General features: G+C 55.8%; 1 protein-coding gene across 6 annotated transcripts in view; it reads left to right on the top strand.

Moving 5' to 3' along the window:
• The window catches only part of HDAC4 (histone deacetylase 4), a 284,862-nt gene that overhangs the window by 187,481 nt on the left and 75,235 nt on the right, over positions 1-22,146 (top strand). For 5 of the 6 annotated variants that reach the window (XM_065917179.1, XM_065917181.1, XM_065917182.1 and 2 more), the window contains 3 exons: positions 3,358-3,508; positions 14,909-15,029; positions 20,556-20,677. In XM_065917179.1, the coding sequence (XP_065773251.1) occupies positions 3,358-3,508; positions 14,909-15,029; positions 20,556-20,677 (394 nt within the window). The remainder of the gene's footprint in view (positions 1-3,357; positions 3,509-14,908; positions 15,030-20,555; positions 20,678-22,146) is intronic. The other variant, XM_065917180.1, reaches the window with a different exon arrangement.

Raw genomic sequence — 22,146 nt, 5'->3', positions numbered from 1 at the left:
AAAACACCACTTTTTAAGTCATTTGCAAAGTTCTCGAGCTGATCTTACAGACACACACAGTAACACCAGGTTGAAGCGCTGAAGGTCAGACACAGCTGCGCTGACCAAGGGCAACAGTCACTGCAGAGCTGGAAAGCCAGGGTGTAGATCTACTCTTGAAATCCGGCCACCCAGAGAGGCCTCTGCCATCTTCTTCCTGGCCCCAGTTCCTGTCAGCCGCTCGTTTGGGAAGGTGGTTGTTTTTGCTTCTTCCGTAGAGAGAGGTCGGCCGTGGTGCTCAGCGTGCATAGACCTCACGGTGGGCGCTGAGCTGGGCATCCGCTCCTGCCGCATGCCTGCTGCACCATGTGGCCTGGGAGCCCCGGGCCCTCGGTCGGGGGCGGGGGCAGGCGCTGCTGCGTGGGGGCCGTCTACACTCACTCCTCTGCTTCATGGGGGCCGTCTACACTCGCTCCTCTGCGTGAGCCCCGTCCCGGCACCCTCCGTCCAGCGGCTGCCTCCCTCTCCCTCCCTTCCTCCCGCGCTGATTTTGGGCTTCCTCACCCCCACCCTCTGCATTCTGTCCCCCGTGGTCCCGGCTGGAAAGGAACCCCCTCCCCTCCAGGGAAGGCAGGAGGCAGCAGGGCTTGAGGACGGGGGCCCTGGGTGCCCTGCTCTGTGTGTGGGCACCGCTGTGACCACAGGGGCGTGTGTGTGTGTATGTGTATCACAGCTGGGATCCGCCTGCCCGGGCTCCGTCCGGTCGGGGCTCAGCCATCCCTCCTCTTCCACAGCGGGCCTGTGAGGAGGTGTCCGCGGGGCCACCAGGAGTGGCCACGGGTGTGTCCATCCTGCTGCGTCCCACGCGTGTGGTGGCTGACGCGGGGGGAAGCGTGCTTGTCCACGGAGAGTCCTGGGCCGTCGCAGGAGACAGATCACCGCCAACCCCACCCCCGCCCCGTCCCTCCCCATGGGACAGGGACAGGGCCAGGCCCGCCCCACCCAAAGGAGAGGGGTCGGGAGTGAGTCGCGCCCAGGACACATGCACCTCCCCGGGAAGGTGCTGTGGGCAGAGGCCTGCCCTGTGGGGGTGGCTAGGATGGCAGGGGAGGCCCTCGGGGCTTCCCGAGGCCCCACGTGGCTGGTGGGGGAGCCCTGGAGCCAGGAGGCGGGGGCAGGGCCGGACAGACGGCTGGGAGCCTGAGAGTCGGATGGGGCGACAGAGACGAGACGACAGAGACGGAGGGCAGAGGGGCCGTCCAGAGGGAGCAGGCAGCCCTGGCCGCCAGCGGGGGGCTTGGCTGGTTGATGTTCAAGGAAAACCTGCCAGGCGTCTGGGCTCGACCGCGTCTCTCCCACACCCCCGTCAGCGCTGGCCGGCTTGTCCGTGCTTACCTTTTCCAGTGCGCCAAGTGAAAATGGGATTTGATGGCTAGTGAGGTTGAATGTTGTTTCCCATTTATTTTTAACCACTCTTTTTGGTGACTGCTTTGATCTCCTTGCTGTCCAAGGGACTCTGAAGAGTCGTCCCCAAACCACAGTTCAAAAGCATCAAACCAGTCCATCCTAAACGAAATCAGTCCTCAATATTCACTGGAAGGACTGATGCTGAAGCTGAAGCTCCAGTACTTTGGCCACCTGATGCAAAGAGCTGACTCCTTGGAAAAGACCCTGATGTTGGGAAAGATTGAGGGCAGGAGGAGAAGGGGATGTCAGAGGATGAGATGGTTGGATGGTATCGTTGACTCAACCTACAAGTTTGAGCAAACTCCGAAAGATAGTGAAGGACAGGGGAGCCTGACGTGCTGCAGTCCATGGGGTCAAAAAGAGTCAGATACAACTGAGCGACTAAACTCCTTTTGGTGAATCTCCTGGCCTTTTTTGCTCACCTTTTTAGTGGGCTGCTTATCATATTCTTATTAATGTGAAACACAGCCATCCGCATATAAAAGTTGATGTGTACACAATAAGTATGGCAAAGAGTTTTTCTCATTCACCGTTTGCATTTTAATTTTGTTGACAGTATGTATTGTGAAGGTAGCTTTTTACATTGTCAGTTATGTCATTTTTGAAAACCTGATATAACTTACGCAGAACAAAACGCACACATCCTGAGTATGTGTTCGTGGACAGTCGTGAGTGTCTGTGTAAACGCTGCCTCCACCAGCCAGCTCACACCCTGGTCGGCTGCCCCATCTCGTCCACGCCTCACCCAAGAAGCAGCCTTCTCTGACTTTATCTCCGTGTCTTAGACTTTATCTCCTGTTCCAGAACTTTGTGTAAATAGAATCTGCAGGTGAACTCTTTTCTGTCCTGTTTGCACAGCCGACACCAGACCTGCTCATTTTGCTGGTTTCACAGCCCATCCTTGCTTTTGCCAGTATGTGCAGTTTATTCTTTCTCATTGCTGGGTGGGATTCTCACATAAGAACATGCACTCCTGCCCCTAGGCTCACGTCTGGAGGACATCGGGGGTGTGTCAGGCGGGGCTGCTGTGCGCACAGTAGCTACACGTGGTCCTGCACAGGGCTTTGCCCAGATGTGTTCCCATGTCTCTTGGGTTAGTCCTGGGTGTGGAATTGCTGGGTCTCGGATGGGTATGTGTTTAACTTTGTAAGAATGTGCCAAGCAGTTTTGCAAAGTGGCCACACTCTTTCACGCTCTTTTGTGTCACTTTCAAAAAGGCATATCCAGTCGCTCAGTTGTGTCTGGCTCAGCAACCCCATGGACTGCAGCATCCCAGGCCTCTCTGTCCATCACCAACTCCCAGAGCTTGCTCAAACTCATGTCCATAGAGCTGTTGATGCCATCCAACCATCTCATCCTCTGTCGTCCCCTTCTCCTCCTGCCTTCAATCTTTCCTAGCATCAGGGTCTTTTCCAGTGAGTTAGCTCTTCAGGTGGCCAAAGTATTGGAGCTTCAGCATCAGTCCTTCCATTGAATATTCAGGACTGATTTCCTTTAGGATGGTCTGGTTTGATTTCCTTGCAGTCCAAGGGACTCTCAAGAGTCTTCTCCAACACCACAGTTCAAAAGGATCAATTCTTTGGTGCTCAGCCTTCTTTATGGTGCAACTCTCACATCCGTACATGACTGCCGACTTCCTAGATTGCATAAATCGTCATGTGTCTTTTCTTCCAGGAGGTCAGCCGTTTTTATTTTCATTTACAGCCTTTAACGTGAAATGTGCAGGAGATGTCCTGGGGCAGCCCTGTTTCCTCCTCGGCGATGCGGGCCCTGCAGGGGCAGCAAGGCCCGGGAGCCACACCGGCAGGGAGGCAACCCTGGCCCCCCGCCGCTCTTCTTGCGCGTGTCTGTCTCGCCGCTCCTCTCGTGGCGAGGTTCTGACTGTCTGTGTCTGCTGCTTCCCGTCCACAGCAACAGCAGGAGCTGCTGGCCATGAAGCACCAGCAGGAGCTGCTCGAGCACCAGCGGAAGCTGGAGAGGCACCGGCAGGAGCAGGAGCTGGAGAAGCAGCACCGGGAGCAGAAGCTGCAGCAGCTGAAGAACAAGGAGAAGGGCAAAGAGAGTGAGTGCGCGCCAGGCGGCGGGCGGGCGGTGGGTGGCGGGCAGCGGGCGGGCAGCGGGTGGGCACCCTCCCCTTACCCGCGATCCTGGGACCCAGGCCCCGGAGCGAAGCCGTGTCAGGAGCCGCTTCCCACCGTGTCCCTCCTGGAGCGGTGTTTCTGGGCGCCCCAGCTTCAGGGCTGGTCCCCGGCTTTGTCTTCATGTGGGGACTGCCAAGGGCATCTGGCCCCACTTTTGGTTTGACTTAAGCATTTGCGAGAAAGTTTGCAGGCCCTTGGCGGACTTAGAAATGACTAAGACCCGTAAACCATCACAGTGAGCTTCGCCTATGAGTTCAGCCTCAACTTTTTCAAAGTTGCTTTGTCTGAGAGCATTTGTGAGCGGCAGTTGGTTGGACTGCCTGTCTTCTAGAGGAGGAGCTATGACCCCTGGGTTGCACATTTTTGCCCTTTGACCCCAGTGTTTGCTTTCCATCGTGGCTGTGCTTGTGTGAAGACCAGCAGAGTCCATTATCTTCCAGGAGACGCCCAACTTGATCTTACCCAGGAGACTCTTCTGTGTGCTAGTCTCTGGAAATTAGGTAGACTTTCCCAGGCTCTGGTCACTTCCCCCAAGATCTCAGCGCTCAGGTGCACTCGTGGGTGCCCTGTTAATCCTGCAAGTACGTCAGGCTGCACACTTCTCCCCATGTCGGGATTCGACATCTTGACCAGATGGTGGTTTACTCTTCTCATGCTCATGAGTAAAACGGGAAGACTTTACACACTTTACCAATACATAGTAACCTCCAAAAACCTTGAAACTCCTTTATTCTCAACTGCTGAAATTGGTTGGGTTCCCCCAATGGCTTAGCGGGTACAGAATCTACCTGCAATGCAGGAGATGCAGGTGATGCAGGTTTGATTCCTGGGTGGGGAAAATCCCCTGGAGGAGGGCATGGCAACCCACTCCAGTGTGGACAAAGGAGCCCGACGGGCTACAGTCCAAAGGGTTGCAAAGAGTCAGACATGACTCAGCAACTATGCACACGGGCACACACTGAAAGTGGTTAGCCATCTGTAAAAGTCATTTTAATAAGCTTTTAAAGTTTATTTATATACACAGTTTTATATACACACGAGATACAGCACAAGATGTATTAAAGATTCTTGTAAAGTCTGTTAGTTGAAATTGTTTAGAAAGTCTTTTTACTGGTGTGTGTTTTACATAAAGAAAAGTGCACAGACTTCCGTGTGCAGGGAATTAGGCACCAGGACACATCACTGTGCAGCCACCCCCCAACACAGCACCTGCAACCAGCTCAGGAGACGCCGCCACGCCCCTCGGCCCTGCAACTCCGACACGTGACACCGCTTTTGCAGCTGATGTCAGTGGACGCGCTGACATGGAGGCTTTTGTGTTTTTCTCCTTTCACCCCACACTATGCGTGTGGTGTCTGCTGTGTCCTTGTGTAGCAGGGGGCTTCGCTTCCTGCTGAGGTCCCCGCAGCTGTGTCTATCCACCCAAGAGTCGGTGAATGTTTGGGCTGTTCCCGGGCTCTTACAAACACTGCTGCTCCATGCACCCTTGGCCACGTCTTGTGAGGCAGGTCAGCTTCCATAGGTGAGGCCAGTCTCCACAGTGGCTGGACCAGTTGTCACCCCATCAATGACATAGGAGTCCTATAGCCCTGAATCCCTGCCGTGACTTTAAATCTTAGCTCTGAGCAGCAGCCCCTTGGCTTCAGCTGCTTCCTCTGATCACAATGGGACTCAGCGTCTTCTCCTGGGCTTTTGCCTACGGGGATGTCCCGTCCGGTGGGGTCCTTGTTCCGGTCTCTTGCCCGTTCTCTGGTCGGTCGTGGGTGTCGCGCGGGTCTTCCTTCACCTGCCCTGTCCCTCTCCTGGTGGTGCCTTTGAAACCACAGAAATCTGAGCTCTAATGCAGCCTAACTTATACTGGTCTTTTCTGAATTAAAATGTAATCTAATCTGTATTATTATGCCTACATTATTTTGTACATTTTTATAAATAATTTCTTTCAAAAATTGTATTATTTTTCCTAAAAGGATGTAAGTAATGTAGTCTCTTCATATTCAGTTTATGTCTCTGTTTATTTGCATGTTCTTAGTCATTGTTTTTATACACAAAATTAACAGCTTTTCCAGTCAGTTATTACAGCACTCACTCTTGAAATAATAAATGGATTTTAAGCATATTTGCACTTTCACTGTCCAATAGAATTTCAGTGTAGAAAGCAGGTCAGCAGAGTTTGTTTCCCACATGAAGTCTAACTTGTGTGCCAGTATTTGAAAGGAATTGGTAAATCCAAGTGGGCTAGCCCATTACAGTACAGCGATTAGGCGAGAGGACGACGGACAGACTCACTGGGAGCCCACAGTCGAGACTTCATCAATAAAGGTGGAAGGCTAGCAGGAGAAGCGGGCTTGCAGGCTTGGCTGCCCACCTCACCTTGTTCTGTGAACACAGATCACGGCACCGCCAGGCAGCGCCCATCACAGTTGGTCCCCACTTCCCTGCCCTCTGCCTCCCATCTGCCACCTGCCAGGCTGGTCCACACCACCAGGCTGGTTCATGATGGTCCACACCACCAGGCTCAACCACACCAGGAGGCTGGTCTACACCACAGACCGCTCAACCACCGCTCGTGCTGAGGGTATGGCTGGGGTGCTGATCGCACCTGAGCCTGCAGCACTGATGTCACGAACCACCAGCATACAGGCTGTCCTGATGGACTTATCTGGGGCGGAGGGAGGGCACCAGCTTTCACGTCTAATACTCCCAGGATGACTCGAAGGTGCAGTGGAGACTGCGAACCGCGGTTGGCGCGGTTGCCCTCACCCTGATTAGGGGCCTGAGCATCCTGGAGGCTCTGTGACCTCCCACCGTGTCCACCACGTGGGGGCTGCTTCCATAGACCCCGCCCCACGGACAACAGCATGTGGTCCCACAGGCGCCTTGTGAAGGGCTTTGCTGTGGGACAGTAGGCATGTGAGACCCAGAGCCTGCCGAGTTGCCCACCTGGTCCCCGAGTGGACCTGCTCCGGCCCCACCCCCTCTCCTGCCCCGCCCCGCCCCGCCCTGCCCCCTAACCCGCCCTATCCCCTCTCCTGCCCCGCCCTCTACCCCACCCCCTCTCTCCCACCCCGCCCCCTCTCCCGTCCCGCCCTCTACTCCTGGCCTGCCCTCTCCTGCCCCGCCCTCTACTCCCGCCCCGCCCTCTCCAGCCCCGCCCTCTACTCCCACCCCGCCCGCTCCCACCTGCTCCCGCCCCACCCGGCACGCTCCCGCCCCGCCCCTAACCCGCCCTACCCCGCCCTACCCCCTCTCCTGCCCCGCCCTCTACCCCCACCCCGCCCCCTCTCCTGCCCCGCCCTCTACTCCCGCCCTACCCCCTCCTGCCCCGCCCTCTACCCCAACCCCGCTCTCTCCCACCCCGCCCCCTCTCCCGCCCCGCCCTCTACTCCTAACCCACCCCTCCCTGCCCCGCCCTCTACTCCCACCCCGCCCGCTTCCGCCTGCTCCCGCCCCGCCCCTAACCCGCCCTACCCCGCCCTACCCCCTCTCCTGCCCCGCCCTCTACTCCTGCCCCACCCCTCTCCCATCCCGCCCCTCTGCTCATACCCCACCCCCTCTGCTGCCCTGCCCCACGCTCTGCTCACGCCCCGCCCCCTCTGCTCACGCCCCGCCCTCTGCTCCTGGCCCACCCTCTACTCCTGCGCTGGGGTTCTCTACTCCCGCCCTGCCCTCTCCTGCCCCGCCCTCTACTCCCGTCCTGCCCCTGCCCCGCCCCCTTCCCTGCCCCTCCCCCTGCTCCTGCCCCGCCCTGTACTCTGCCCCACCGTTTACTCCACCCCTCCCTCCCGCCCCGCCCTCTGCTCCTGCCCCGCCCCCTCCTCTGCCCCGCCCTCTGGTCCCGCCCTGCCCTCTCTTGCCCCGCCCTCTACTCCCGTCCTGCCCCTGCCCCGCCCCCTCTCCTGCCCCGCCCTGTACTCTGCCTGGCTCTCTGCTCCTGCCAGCCCCTTGTTGTGATCCTGCACGGGCTCTTTTTTGCAGGGATGGTAGGTTGTTCTTTGAGGAACGAGGGCTAGGTGGTGAGGGTCAGCAAGTCTCTGTGCGCCCGGCTCACCAGCAAACCCAGGGACTCACCAGGTCGCTCAAAAGCAGCTTGGTCTGCAGTGCTTCCTCCCCATCTGCCTGAAGCTTCCAGTAAAAATAACATCTCAGGCCTCACAAAATATGGAAAGATTTGACTTCTGAAAACAGTTTCAATTTGTTCAAAGTCAAAAACAATTTCTTCTGTCTGTCAGGCAGCCCCTTGACGGGCTATAGGAATGTTCTCTGCTCCCCTCCAAGCTCGTCACAGCAGCAGCCCCAGCGGTTCATCTCTTGGGTTTGGGTGGTCCGGTTTATTATTAATAAGGGACTGTGTACAGTGGGTACTTGGCATACTTGCATCGGCCCTACAGCCCTCAGAGTGTGGTCTTGAGAGAAGGCAGGCTTGGCAGGCCGCATGCTGGACGCTGCTCGGGCCTCACCTATGAAGGAGATTCTTGTTTGTGTAGCTCACAGAGCCCCTGGCGTTAGCATCTCCAGTTTGTAAGCATTTGAAAATGTAGTGCAGAGCTTCCGTTGTGTTGTTTCTTGGGGTTCTTTAAGAAATGAATTTCTTTTTGAATATTTCAATTGAAAGGTTTGTTACATTTAACATTCATGGTGCTTTTAATTTTAAATAGTTCTGCAGTTTTCCTGATTGATACCAGTTAATGCTATTGATTGGTAAAACAGTGAATTCTTACAGTTGATGGCAGTTTTCATCTCATTCAGCATGAACACATGCTTTTTCATCTGTTTTATTTAATATAACCATGTTTAAGACTCTGAGGTACTGTCTTTAAATTCATATAAAAACAAAAAGTCCAATAGAAGACCTGCCTTTGTCCTCTGGACAGTTTGGAACTAACACAAGTGCATATTTCTCTCTGGTAGTTACAGCTACAGTCTGGGGGGTGGGGGAAAGGCGCCCTCACTTGGAGAAGTTATTAGCTTTGCCTAAAAATGGCCCAAAAAGGTGGAGATAGGGACTTCCCTAGGGGCTAGGTCCAGTGGCTAAGACTCCCCACTCGCAATGCAGGGGGCCTGGGTTCAATCCTGGGTCAGGGAACTAGATCCCACATGCCACAACTAAGAGTTCATGTGCCGCAACTAAGACCAAATAAATAAAATTTAAAAAAATATGAAAAAAAATGTAAAGGAAAAAAAAAAAAGATGGAGCTAGAAGATGGGACACCAGACCGCGAGAGTCGTTGTTTGTCCTGTTTGTAGGGTAAGTCACTCCTTCCTCGGGCACTAACCTGGGAGATGTGTCTGGTGGCACCTGCTCCAGGGACCGCTGAGCCCCCGGCCTCTGCCCCCACCAGGTGGGCCCCACCCCGAGCCCCTTCCCAGCCTGGGTTTCCTTGAAAGCTTGTCCTCTGACTACCCTGACACCCCCTGGGGGCAGAAGGCTGTCTGCATCTTGTTTACCTCTGTCCCCGCCGACTAGTTCACTGCTGGCAAATAGTATATTCCCTGTAAGGCTGTCAGATGAACGAGTGATCATCAGTAGAAATTAATTTCTTTAAGTAAAAGAATTCAAAACATTTGTACTCATTTACTAAAAGTGTTTTGTCACTGCTGGAGCTTTCATTTAAGGTGGAGACGTCTCTTGAGAGGCGAGGGCATGTATATCTAGAGCACGAGGAACAGAGCCGGCATCATCTGCTCTGAGTCCTCTCCTTTCAAGGAAACTGCCAGGTCTTTTTTATGGGGGAGGAAGTCAAGGTTTGGGGACTTGCATTTGTTTTCCTCTGACTCCATGAGAGCCTGGCAAGGTGCCCTCTCCCACCCGGGAGCTGGACGAGGGCCTCGTGTGTCCGCGGCGGCCCAGGGCCCGTCAGATGCACCTCCTCCGTGAGGACCCTGCAGGCGGCTCAGGGGACAGGAATACCATCCATGTCCTGGCCTGGTGGGTGCCTCAGAGGTACCTCAGTCCCCTCCAGGGACAGTGGTTGTCTCCCTGGACAGCGCAGGTGCCCCCACGCGTGTCTGGGTCCTGCTGCCCCTCCCGTTGCTGTTTACCGTGGGCGTGCCCTCTCTGCTGGCACTGGACATCTGTCCTTGTTACTTCTCAGAGCTCAGGAGCTCGTGGTGCAAGCCTGGGCTGTGGCCAAGGCAGGGAGGCCGGCAGTTGCCTGGCATGGCCCGTGCCGTGCGCTCTGCAGGGGCAAGTGCATCCATGTTAACGGGGCTTCCTGGGCAAGTCGGGCCAGCTGACACCCAGCGAGTGGGGTCCTGTCCCCCAAGGACCCTGCTTCTCCTCTGCTTGGTTTACTCCTTCGGGCCTTTTGGACGAACCTGAGGGTCAGGTCCTTGGACAGGCGCTCTGGTCGTCCTGTGGCTCGTCCTCCTAGTGGCCTTGGCCCCAGCCCAGCGCTGCAGCCAGACACCAAGCCCCTCCCTTGGTTCCCATTTCTCCTGGCCCTCCCCAGTGGGGAGCCCTTCCCTGTGCTGCTGTGGTCTACCATTTGCATTCTGTCGAGTGTCCACCTGGGGCTGAGAGGCCGTCAGGAATGCCAGGGGGCTGCGTGTTGGGCACCTGATATGCAGATTTCAGCATCTCCGTGAGTGGGATTTTTCAGACGAGACAGACACAGACAGGCTGAAAGTGTTCAGAATGGTCCGAGTCCAGCCCTGGCTGCATTTGGAGGGAGCCCAGGGAAACTTGCTCGAAAGCAGAGGTGTGATTTTATACCTCCGGTCACTTCCCCCGACCTGGCCGCATCACCATTCCCTTGGCCTTTTGTGCTGGTGTCTCTGGGTCTGTAACCCGGGCTGGGCCGCTCTGCCAGGTGGCTGGCTCACCCGCTCGCACTTAACACATGGAGTCTGGGCGAGCCTTGCTGCTCCAGTGATGGTGGGTTGTCTCCTGGGACACCAAGAAGGCCTGAGACAGAAGCCCCGGCACCCCAGTGGACCATTCCAGGTACACTCCGTGTCGGGCACTTTCTTTGTGCCTCCCTGGCGGGTCTGGTTCAGGTCCTGCTGCAGCGTGGACGACTGTTTCCAAAGGGTTTGTTCTGCCTGACCCTCATCCACGGCACTGTGAAATCCATGCTGAAACAGCCTCAGCAGGGTGCTGCCTTTAATGTGAACCTACTTATGAAAACCCAACACCAGAAAAACAAGGATGAAATGAAACTGATTATTTTCCCGAACCAGTGTAAAGATCAATTTCAAAACTTCCAGGAAATGGGGGGGAAAAAATCACAATGAGAAAACAAGAACAGACTCCATAAAAACAAGCTCTTGAACATCTGAGTTAGGAAAACCCAAGTCTTTTCTTCCCAGTGTCGGGAAAGTGCAGCTCTTTGGCCTCACGCTTCTCCTGTAGTCTGTGGACACTCCGATCCCACAGAGGACTTCACTCCCGACACTGCTGGTCTCCAGGCGTGTGGAGGATTTACCCACAAAGCAGTTCCCTGCAGCACTGGGTGGGGGTTCCTGCAGGTTAGCTCAGAGGAAGCATCAGATCTCACAGGCTAAGGGCTGAGTCAGATAAGAAGATGAGGGACTTACCTGCTGGTCCAGTGGGTAAGGATCTGCCTGCCAATGCAGGGGACTTTCCTTGTGGAAAGATTCCACAGGCGGCATAGCAGCTGAGCCCGTGGGCCACGACCACTGAGCCTGCACCCCTAGAGCCTGCACTCTGCTGTAAGCGCCACCACCGCAGAGCGAAGCCCACACACCACAACTGGAGAGGAGCCCCTGCTTGCCGCAACTAGAGAAAGCCCACGGGCAGCGTCCAAGGCCCAGCACGGCCAGTAAATGAAGAAATAAATTTAGTGTTTTAAAAAGATGAACAGCCTGAGGAAGACATACAGAGGGTGGTATGGAAAAGTCCCAAGTGCAGAAGCCTCTGATTCATGGCGTCGGGGGCCCCCTCTTGGTGTGGACGTGCTCACCAACCCGGAAGCCGTCACTTGGTTTCTGGAGGCTTCCTCACATGGGCGTGATCAGTTGCCAACTCCACTTCCAGCCCCTCTCCTCTCTGGAGGATTCAGGTGGAGCTGGGAATTCCGAGCTTCTCATGAGTCTTGATCTTGCTGGTGACCCTCCTCCCACAGGACCGCCCCCCCCCCCCGGGCAGAGTCACCCCATTAGAACACAGGATGCTTCTCATGCTCTCATCACTCAGGAAACTACAGGATCTTGGGAGCTCTGTGCCAGGGACTGAGGGCAGAGACAAGCATTTTCTGTTACCTCACAGCATCAGAATATAAGCCACATTTTAAAGAGAAATGAGAAACCAAGGCCAACCTTGTGTGAACAGCAGAGTGTGGAGCCAGGAGCCAGGGGTCCCATGAGACTGAACACCAGAACGACGTCACCTGGGCTGCCCATCCTCAGTGCCCCCTGGACCACGTGTTGATGTTAGTACCTACTTACAGCATTAATCACTCCAAAATCACTACAGATGGTGCCTGCAGTGAAATTAAAAGACACTTGCTCCCTGGGAGGAAAGCTATGAACAACCTAGACAGGATATTAAAAAGCAGAGACTTTACTTTGCCAGCAAAGGTGCATCTAGTCAAAGCTATGGTTTTTCCAGTAGTCATGTATGGATGTGAGAGTTGGACTATAAAGAAAACTGAGCACTGAAGAATTGATGTTTTTGAACTGTGGTGTTGGAGAAGACTCTTGAGAGTTCCTTGGGCTGCAAGAGGAAATCAATCCTGAATATTCATTGGAAGGACTAAGGACTGATGCTAATGCTGAAGCTGAAGCTCCAATCCTTTGGCTACCTCATGCAAAGACCTGACTCCTTGAAAAGACCCTGATGCTGGGAAAGATTGAAGGCAGGAGGAGAAGGGGACGACAGAGAATGAGATGGTTGGATGGCATCACTGACTCAATGGACATGAGTTTGAGCAAGCTCTGGGAGTCAGTGATGGACAGGTGAGCCTGGCGTGCTGCAGTCCATGGGGTCGCAAAGAGTTGTACGTGATTGAGCCACTGAATTGAACTGAACAGCATTAATGATGAGGTTTAAATACGCCTTAACATGTGATGGCTGACAATAAGTGTATTACTGCAAAAATACAGTAGTGTATTACACTGTATTTGTATAAAAAGTGTGTTACACACACGCTAAAGGATACAGATGTAAAAGTGTACACACGGACCCGCACACACCACAGGAAGACTCAGAGGAGACTGAGCCAAGTACCTCACTGCAGAGCAGCGCCAGTGCATCCCTGTGGCTGTCAAGGGCCTGGCAGTGAGAGTCAGTCAGTCTTGCCGTTTGCAGCAAGTGGTACTCTCAAATACTGTTTCAGAGACGCTGGGTCAGGCGGCACTCGTAAGTGCTAGCAGACAAGATCAAGTGACACTTCTGAATACTGACAGACAAGGATCGGGTGGTACTCCTCAGTACTGTTACAGAGACATGGGGTCAAGTGGTACACATGAGTGCTAATCGACAAGGTCAAGTGGTACTCCTAAGTACTGATAGACACGGACCAGTTGGTACTTCCTAGTACTGATGGGTACTCGAGGTCAGCTGGTACTCCTGAGTACTATTATAGATAGAAAGAAAGATTAGGTGGTACTCTTGAGTACTGATGGAGACACCCGGTCAGGTGGCACTCCTGAGTACTGATAGACAAGGACCAGTTGGTACTTCCTAGTACTGATGGGGACTCGAGGTCAGGTGGTACTCCTGAGTACCAATAGAGACTCAGGTGGTACTCCCAAGTACTGGTAGCTGGTTTCACATGGTACTCCCTGAGTACTGGTAGAGATTTAGGGTCACGTGGTACTCCAAGTACTGATGGACACTCAAGGTCAGGTGGTACTCCCGGCTCCTGGTAGAGGCACAGGTGAGGTGGTACTCCTGGTGCTGATAAAGACTCAGAGTCACGTCATACTCTTGAGTAACTTATAGACAGAAACGCAGGTTAGTTGGTGCTCTCAAGTCTGATAGAAAAATGCTAGCTCCTGTGGCCAGTGGGGTGGCATGTGGTGGTCATCGTATACAGGCATTTTGGACAACTTGGATTCTTCAAGGGTTATGATGTCGTTTTGTTGTATATAGGTGTTTTGTTCATCTCTTCTGTGGAAATATTCCTACATGTAGGGGATGATCAGTGTTGGTTGCTCAGTTATGTCCGACTCTTTGTGGCCCATGGACGATAGCCTGACAGGCTCCTCCATCCATGGGATTTTCCAGGCAAGAGTACTGGAGTGGGTTGCCCTCTGTCCATGGGATTCTCCATAAAGAATACTGGAGTGGGTTGCCATTTCCTTCTCCAGGGGATCTTCCTGACCCAGGGATTGAATCCATGCTTGTCCTAGCATTGCAGATGGAGTCTTTACCGTCTGAGCCACCGGGGAAGGCGGTGGGAGGATGATATTTACTCATAAGTGTTGGCCAACATTGTTTCTAACAAAAACAACAAAAGGAAATATCTGAAACCGTCTCCTGTTCGGGAACGGGTTTTCTGAATTGGGCTTTGCTCACCCCGTGAGGCGTGTTCCCACCATCGCGCATGCTGTTTGCATTCTGTGGACAACAGGGAAGACAGCGTGTTTCTAATAGAAGGATGGATCCCACGTGGCCTAGCGTCTCAGTGCAGCCCTGAGGAGGACAGATCAGATGCCAGTGGCCCTGAGACAGGGCGGTGGCTTTGGCCTTTGTTAGTGTCTGTTTCCCAGATTTGCCAGTTTTCTTTAATGGGGCTGTGGACAACCGCTGCCACCACCAGAAAACCACAAAACACAAGATTTCAGCTTTAGTCCCGCTTGGCGAAACACGCCTTACCTCGGGAGGCAGCTGCAGGCTGGAAAGAGCACGACTGCCCCTCTGGCAGGCCTGGCCAGGCCCCCGGCTACCTGCCCGCTGCCCATGCCGTGCCCACTGCCCACAAGGCGGGCCGCATCGCTGTCACTCGTCCCTGTCGCAGACACAGTGCTTCGGTTGGCACAAAACCTCCTCTGAGGCTCGGCCTGTCTTTGCTGCCGTGAGAAAGAAACCACACAGCTGCCTCCTAACTCAGGCCCCCCTCTTACAGAAGAATATGAGAACTTCCTTCCGCAGGGGATTTGTGATAGGTAGTGCTGGGTCTTTGTGCTGACTCCGTCTGCATTTTAAATAGAATGCAGTTGTATAACATGTTCCTGGGAAGAAGATCTCTCCCTTCAAGCCCCCGTCCCCCTCTTTCCCATGGGACACTCTCTGGTGTCGGCAGCATCCTGAGTGGGAACCACCCCTGCCCGTCACAGTCCTGCCTTTTCCAGCATGTGGTGCGGGGGGCCCTGGGGTAGAGCCTCCAGTCACCCACCCCCACTCTCTCCCATGCTAGGTGCCGTGGCCAGCACGGAAGTGAAGATGAAGCTGCAGGAGTTTGTCCTCAATAAAAAGAAGGCCCTGGCTCACCGGAACCTGAACCACTGCATGTCCAGTGACCCTCGCTACTGGTACGGGTAAGTGGAGAGGCCCGGGCACACGGGGTCTGCAGGAGACCGGAGGGGCGCTCGATTCTCCATCCGGGAGGGCGTGGGATTAGCCGCTCCCTGAACCAGCAGCAGACGTGGTCAGACCCGAGTGGTCCAGTGGTCAGTGCACGTGGCGGATGTCCAGATGCAGAGGGGGGCCGCTCTTTAAACAAACATTAAAGGGAAACTCGTGGGGCGGGTGTCTGACCATTATTCTTGGCTTCTCATGCAATTTTTGGCCACAAAAGGCACCTGTTAAATCGGAACGCTGGTCTAAATCGTCCATATGCACCTACTGAATTTCTGCCCAATGTGTTATTGATTCCTGGGCAAGTCAAAAGCACCTGTGGTCTTTTATTGTTTTTATACTAAGAACCTCTCCCAGACCCTGCGTAACTGACAGAGACCACAGAGTTTCTGTTTGTGCTCAGAAGCCGAAGAGCCTGGCAAAGAGGGCTTGAACTTGTTGGCGGGGATGCTCGTGTGCTGGGTCTTTCCTATGGGCCCGCGTGTAGCTCTTAGGGGCTATCTGCTGATCCAAGCCGAGCTGGAAGTGCAGTGACAAAGTTCTGTAGCTTCAGACCACGGTCTGGGGTGCCCCACGGGGTTTTTTTTTTCTTTCTATTTTTTTTTTTTTTTTTGCTTTGATATAGCTTCCCTCTCCTTTCAAGGGTGATTCTGTCCTAGAAGAAGCCTCATTGGGCAGTTTTCATAAATGAAAATGGAATCATCATTCATTCACAGGGGGAAAGCGTAGCTCTTCCTAGAGCCCCGAGGGGGACAACCGTTTTGCTAACATGCTGCCCGATCGCGTTGAAATGAACCTGTTCATTTCAGTAGATTCGGCCTAAAGGGCATTTCGGCTCTGAAGCCGTCTCCGCTCCAAATGTCGGCAGCCCCCGCACCACGCGGCCAGTCCAGCTGTACCCACACCCGCCGGCTGTGGGCTCAGCAGTGCCACCACCCGCCCAGAGCCACGCCCGGTGGCCGCGTGCCCCGAGCGCTGGAACTGGGGGCTCGCGGGCAGTCCTGGGGCCGTGCTTCTGGGGGCCCCACGACGCGGCGGCACTGATCCGTCGTCTCCCCACTGGTGACTGCCCCCTGGGTCACCAAGGTCATGAAAACTTTCTCCTAGATTTTCTTGGAAATGCTCTGTTGTCATCCTTGATAGAGGGGGCCACCAGGCGAATGCCTTGCACTGTAGTAGGTTGGGCAGGACAGGAAGAGAAGCTGGGTAGGGTTGGGGGGGTTCCAGGACCCCCGGGAGTAGCCTGTCAGGCAAAGGTGGGCAGGGCTCCTGGATCCTCCCTCGGGGGAGGTGATGTGATCTGCCAGTCAGGAAGCTTTTCAGCAGAGGCCCTGGTCTGAGAGCAGCAGGGGTCTTTAGGAGCAGTGCTAACAAGGCTGTGGGCCCAGAGGAGGTTGTGGTGGGAGAAGGGTCTTGGTTGACCACACTGGAGTCTGTGGATGGTGGCCACAGGGATGCGAAGGGAAGATTGGGGTGTCAGGACCCCCTTCAGTGGAGAGGTGGGGCGTCCAGTCTCCAGGAATAGAGGCCATGATGATGTACTTGCGTGTAAAGAGGAGGACAGAGTCCATGGGCTGGGAGCTTGCATCACCTCCTGCGCTGGGGGCTGCTGGGGAGGGGGGATCAGCAAGGAGCACCTGGGAACCGGAAGGGGGAGGAGGGGGCACGCAGGCTGGGCCTGGGGGCAGGGTGCCAAAGGGGTGACACGGCAGCTCCCTGGTGAGCAAGGTGGCCCAGGCCTGGAGGAGGCTTGCTTGCCCAGGTCCAACGCTTGGTGGGGAGATCCCTCTTTCCCAGGGGACGGGGCCGTGCCCGCTGCAGTGGAGAAGGACTCGCCTCAGTAGAGTCAGAGGGAATGGGCCTGTTTGCCTTGGACTTGGCAGCCTTCTTGTTTAGTCACACAAACCAAACCAAATCTTGGATTGTTTTCACTTGCCGGATGATGGCAGGACGTTGCTGGAAAACCCGTCTTTATAGACAAAAACTGCACCTTGACTCCAGCTTCACTCCACCCCTGATGGCCAGCTTGGGTGTCATGGACGTGAACATAAATACTATATTGTTAAAACTTCCAGAAGAAAATGGAGGAGAAAGTTTTCATGACCTTGGTAAAGAGGTAAGCAAGATCTTTGAACACCAAAATCATCAAGTATAAACGTAAACTTAATCAAAACTTAATACTTTCACTCTTTGAAAGGCACCCTTAAGAAAATAAAAAGGCCAGGAAGAAAATATTCACAATGAATGTGATCAACTGAGCCCTTGATCTAAAACATATAAAGAAATCCTACACCTCAAAGAGCTTCCCTGTTGGCTCAGATGGTAAAGAATCTGCCTGCAATGCAGGAGACCCAGGTTCAATCCCTGGGTTGGGAAGATCCCCTGAAGGGAATGGCATCCCACTCCAGTATTCTTGCCTGAAACATGCCATGGACAGAGGAGCCTGGCAGGTTACAGTCCTTGGGCTCGCAAAGAGTCAGACACGACTGAGTGAGTAACACTTAACTTCACAACTCAGTAACAAAAAGACAAGCACCCCACCAAAAAAACAGAGGCAAAGATATGCGCCAATACCTCACAATGAGTTTGAGCAAGCTCCAGGAGCTGGTGATGGACAGGGAAGCCTGGCGCGCTGTAATCCATGGGGTCGCAAAGAGTCGGACACGACTGAGTGACTGAACTGATTACCTCACAAAATAAGATGCAAATGGTCAGTAATTTCACAAAGATCATCTGTCACCCTGGAAATGCAGTGCACAGCAAGACGCCCCCTCACACACAGGGACGGCTGAAATTGAACAAACCCAGTGCCAGCTTTCCAGGTGGCTCAGCCGTAAAGAATCCACCGGCCAGGAGATGCAAGAGACGAAGGTTCGATCCCTGGGTCAGGGAGATTCCCATGGAGGAGGAAATGGCAACCCACTCCGTGGTCCATGACCCAGTCTCCTAGGTGTTTCCCTGGGAGCAGGTGAAGCCTTCCATCCGGGCAGTGACTGTGTTCTGACGGTGAGAGCAGTTCTGCTCAATGTCTCCAGAGCACGGAAGTAGCTGAGTGTCCGCCGGCAGGTGATGATGACATGGGCACCTGCTTTCTCGTCTGCTCAGCAAGGCCCAGGGCGGCCTGCCCACACCTAGAGGCATCAGGCTTTGGAGAAGATGCAGAGTCTGTGCCTTGAGATGCCGTCTGCAAGCGGTCCTAGAGTCGGCGCAGCCAGTCTGTAGGGACAGGAAGCCAGGTGGCAGCGGCCGGGGCGGGGGCAGAGGCCCTTCCTATGGGGGTGACACTTCTCGGTGCTGTACTGGCGTGGTTCTGCAGTGGACATGGGTCAGAACCCCCAGCATTGGGCTTACCGGAGGAGACCGTGCTGCCCGTCGTGGCAGCCGCCTGCCACGTGGGCTCCAAGGTGTCGAAATGGGCTGTGTGGTGTGTGTGTGTCTGTGTGTGTCTGTGTGTGTGTCTGTGTCTGTGTGTGTCTGTGTGTGTGTCTGTGTGTGTCTGTGTGTGTGTGTCTGTGTCTATGTGTGTCTATGTGTGTGTCTGTGTGTGTGTGTCTGTGTGTGAGTGTGAGTGTGTGCCTGTGCAGTGGTTGCGTGTGAGGGTGGGGTGAGCGTTTAGGTGCCCCTGCAGCCAAGGACAGGCCTTGCCCTTGCTCACACCCCCAGCCATCCCCCCTGGGGCGTGTGTGCGCCCTGGGCCCTGTGCCGAGGGCCGGGTCCCACAGGAGGGCCGGTGGCCGCTGCTCCTTGGGAGGCCTCGGCCTCTAGTGATAAGCCGGTTTTCCTCTGTTTTGCACGGTGTTTGGAGGCCTGGGGAAGCCTGGCTGCTGTGAAGTCTGGCTCCATCCTCACGGGTACCGGCGGGGTCCGGCTCTGCTGGATCAGCCTGGCCGCTGCCCCGTGCCCAAGTGCCCTCTCGGACGGCATGGAGCAGGCCCGCTGGGGGCTCGGGGGCCAGTCGCCGCCTGTGCTCCCCGACGTGAAGGCTGGACGGGAGGGAGGGTTTGAGTACTGACGGTGTCTCAAGAGATCAACACAGAGGAGACAGTCTGCTAGATCTTACACTGAATGTACTTCTGGCTTAATTGCAAAGTCTACCATCAGAATCTAATGACAGTAGTTGTTATTACCTACGAGGTTTCATTAATCGTAATTATCCATGTTTTGAGATTACATAACACACATACAGGCCTTTCTGAGCTTCTCATGAAGGAGAAAGTGAACTCTGTCCATGCTTAGACCTCGGCAGTGACTGCGCGGTTTGGAGCCACCGAGGCCACGTTCCCTGGAGGCTGTGGCCTGGAGAAGCCGGATACAGAGATGCCCTCGGACCTCAGTGGGGTCGTGCCAGGCCAGGCTCCCGAGTGAGGCCTGGCGGTCCAATGCGGCGAGGGCGCAGCCGGCATGAGCGTGGCCGGTCTGGCCCTCAGCCTGCAGCCCTAGCCCCTGACCTGCGTCCTGAGGGGCGGTGAGGCTGCTGCCGGGCAGCAGGCCCGTCCCCAGGGATCTCTGAGCGCCCGCTGTGGCCCCGCCCGGGGGATCCGTGGATCTGGGCCCATGATCACCATGTTCTTTGCACCCGTGTGCTCTCTCAAATATTTAAACATCCACCTGTAAGCGTTTAAGTGCTCACATTCTCAATTCAAATAACACCAGGTGCGCGGGGACGTGGAGTGCTGTGTATGCAAATAAATAGTCTAACAAATTCCAAATAAGTAAGTTGGCTAATTTGTTTCAAGTCATTAAGCAGATTACACCACGTACAGACTCTTGGAATTCATTACACCTTCAGTGTTGCTAGCGAGACGCTGTACATTTGCGGACGGTCACCGCCAGCGCGGCCAGCAGCCCCCTCCTGAGGCCTGACCCCACCTCGAGCCGCCTCTGGCAGCGCCCTGCCCATCATTCCATTTGGGGCTGTGTCTGCTGGCTCACAAAGGAAGCAGATTTCCCGGGATCAGCTCCCAGGGCCCAGGGTGCTGCTGACCCCTGCCTCCCCAGGGGAGTGGAGATGGCCGGGGTGACTGGCCCTGGGAGGGGGCCCGTCCCCACGTGGCCCCTGCCCTCCAGGACCCAGAGGCTGCCAGCACTGGCCCCACGGGCCCTGGCCAGGTCTCAGCCACCTCCAACAGCACCTGTGTTCCTTGCACCTGGAGCCCCTGTCTCCCTCCCCTGAGGACAGGCCCCTCGGTGGCTGGGGGTAACACCCCTCTCAGTCTGAGGACTGCCAGGCCAGGAAACTCTGGGAGCAAGGGGGCCGGGCAGAGCCCGGGGATTGGACCGAGCGTGCAGCCCTGAGGGCCGGCCACCCTCAGTCCCACGGGCCCCGGGAGGAGGCCAGGCTGCTCAGGAAGCAGCTGCCAAGCCAGGCCCGTGCATCAAGGGGAGAACCGCCCTTGAGGGCGCCCGCAGACACTCTGCCTGCATGGCTGGGGCTCCGGGTCCCCCAGGGTCACTCAGCCTCTGTCCCGCCCCCCCTTCCTCTCCAGGAAGACGCAGCACAGCTCGCTGGACCAGAGCTCCCCGCCACAGAGCGGGGCGTCGGCCTCCTACAACCACCCGGTCCTGGGCATGTACGACGCCAAAGACGACTTCCCTCTCAGAAAGACAGGTGGGTGCGGGACGCCGCGGGGGTGGGGGCCACCCGGGGAGAGGGGAGAGGGCCCACCCCACCCGGGGTCCTCAGGGTGACGTCGGCCGCTCTGTCACAAGCCGGAAGGAGAAGGGTGTTTAGACAGAAGCGAGGCGCCCGGGACCCCTGGACTCTGTCCAGTGGTGATGCAAGCGGGTAGTGGCTTTTAAGAAGGATCAGAGCAGCACTGCATCTGGCACTGGGGCGCTCAGGAGGGCAGGGGCCAGCGAAGTGAGCCTCTCCCCGAAGCTGCACCCCCTGGAAGCCTGGCCGCCCTCCTGGTTGTGCAGGGCGGGGCTCTGCTCTCAGAGGCGGCAGGTGGAGCCCGGCCCTCATGGGAAATGCTGGGCTTCATGGAGTGGGGGTGTGCGGCAGATTCTTTCTCATAAACATGAATTTGTTTTCATTCAAAGGTCAGTTCCGGACAGAGAGGCTTTGGAACAGCTTCTCCGCCTGAGTGGTGGGGTACCGGGAGCAGGGCTGGGGGCCCCTGCGCCCTGTCCTAAGCACACACTTGGGGCCCCCCATAGGCAGTGCACCCGAGAGGACGTGGTGTCACCAGCCCCAAACAGGAGCTGGACGCGAAGGGGGCGCTTCCGCTCAGCCCCAGTGGGCTTGACCCGCATCCCGGGTGTGGGAAGGAGGGGCCACGTCCCAGTGCTGGACCCTGGTGGGCAGGGTCCCCAGAGCCCGGCCGGGTCAGAGGGCGGCATCTGCACACATGGCTGGGATTTCGCGTAGGCTGGCAGCACTTTACTGGTGAAAGTGCGAGCGAAGCTTCTGCCCTCTGCCCTCCAGTTTGAGCGATGGTTGTCTCCCGTCATCTGCCGAGAAGGGCCGCGCCTCTCACCGAGAGAGCCTGCAGGCTCCACAGAAAGAGGCGTCTGTCGGGATCCAGGTCAGCTGTCCCAGGCCTGTCCTCCACGCCCTGTTCTGCTGCTAGGGCTGTGATCAGCCACACCGCTGTCAGTAAAACAGGGTCCTGTGCGAGGAGAGACCCCGGGCGCCTGCCCTAGGAGGCCTGGCCCTGGGGGGGAGTGGAACACAGGGAGCTGTGGTGCTGGCTCTGAGCGAGTGGCTGGTGGTTCTGCAGCCCGCCTGATTTGCAGCCTTGAGCTCCATGACAGATTCCTTAGGCTCTCCTGACCTGTTTCTCTTCTATAAAGCGGGTGCGCCAAATGCAGAGTGTTTGTGCCTGCCCTGGGTGTGGTGAGTGGTGCCCATGGCCCCTGGAGCCGCGGGCGGGGGAGGACGTGCTTGCAGTGTCCGTCTTCTAAAACAGCAGCCCTGGCCCATTAGGAATAGTAATGATGCCAAGGTTTCAGGGGCTGAGTCTAAACCCCTTAGGGGAACCGAGTGCAGCGTGATGTCCTGCATCATTCTCAAAGCATCTACTTTCAAACACTTGTCGCTGCTGATTCTAAATAATTTACATCCATCTATGCATT

This window comes from Muntiacus reevesi, chromosome 1 (genome assembly GCF_963930625.1).
Source record: "Muntiacus reevesi chromosome 1, mMunRee1.1, whole genome shotgun sequence".
Lineage (NCBI taxonomy): Eukaryota > Metazoa > Chordata > Mammalia > Artiodactyla > Cervidae > Muntiacus > Muntiacus reevesi.
Note: the sequence above shows the minus strand (reverse complement) of the source record. Positions and strands in the feature narration are given on the sequence as shown.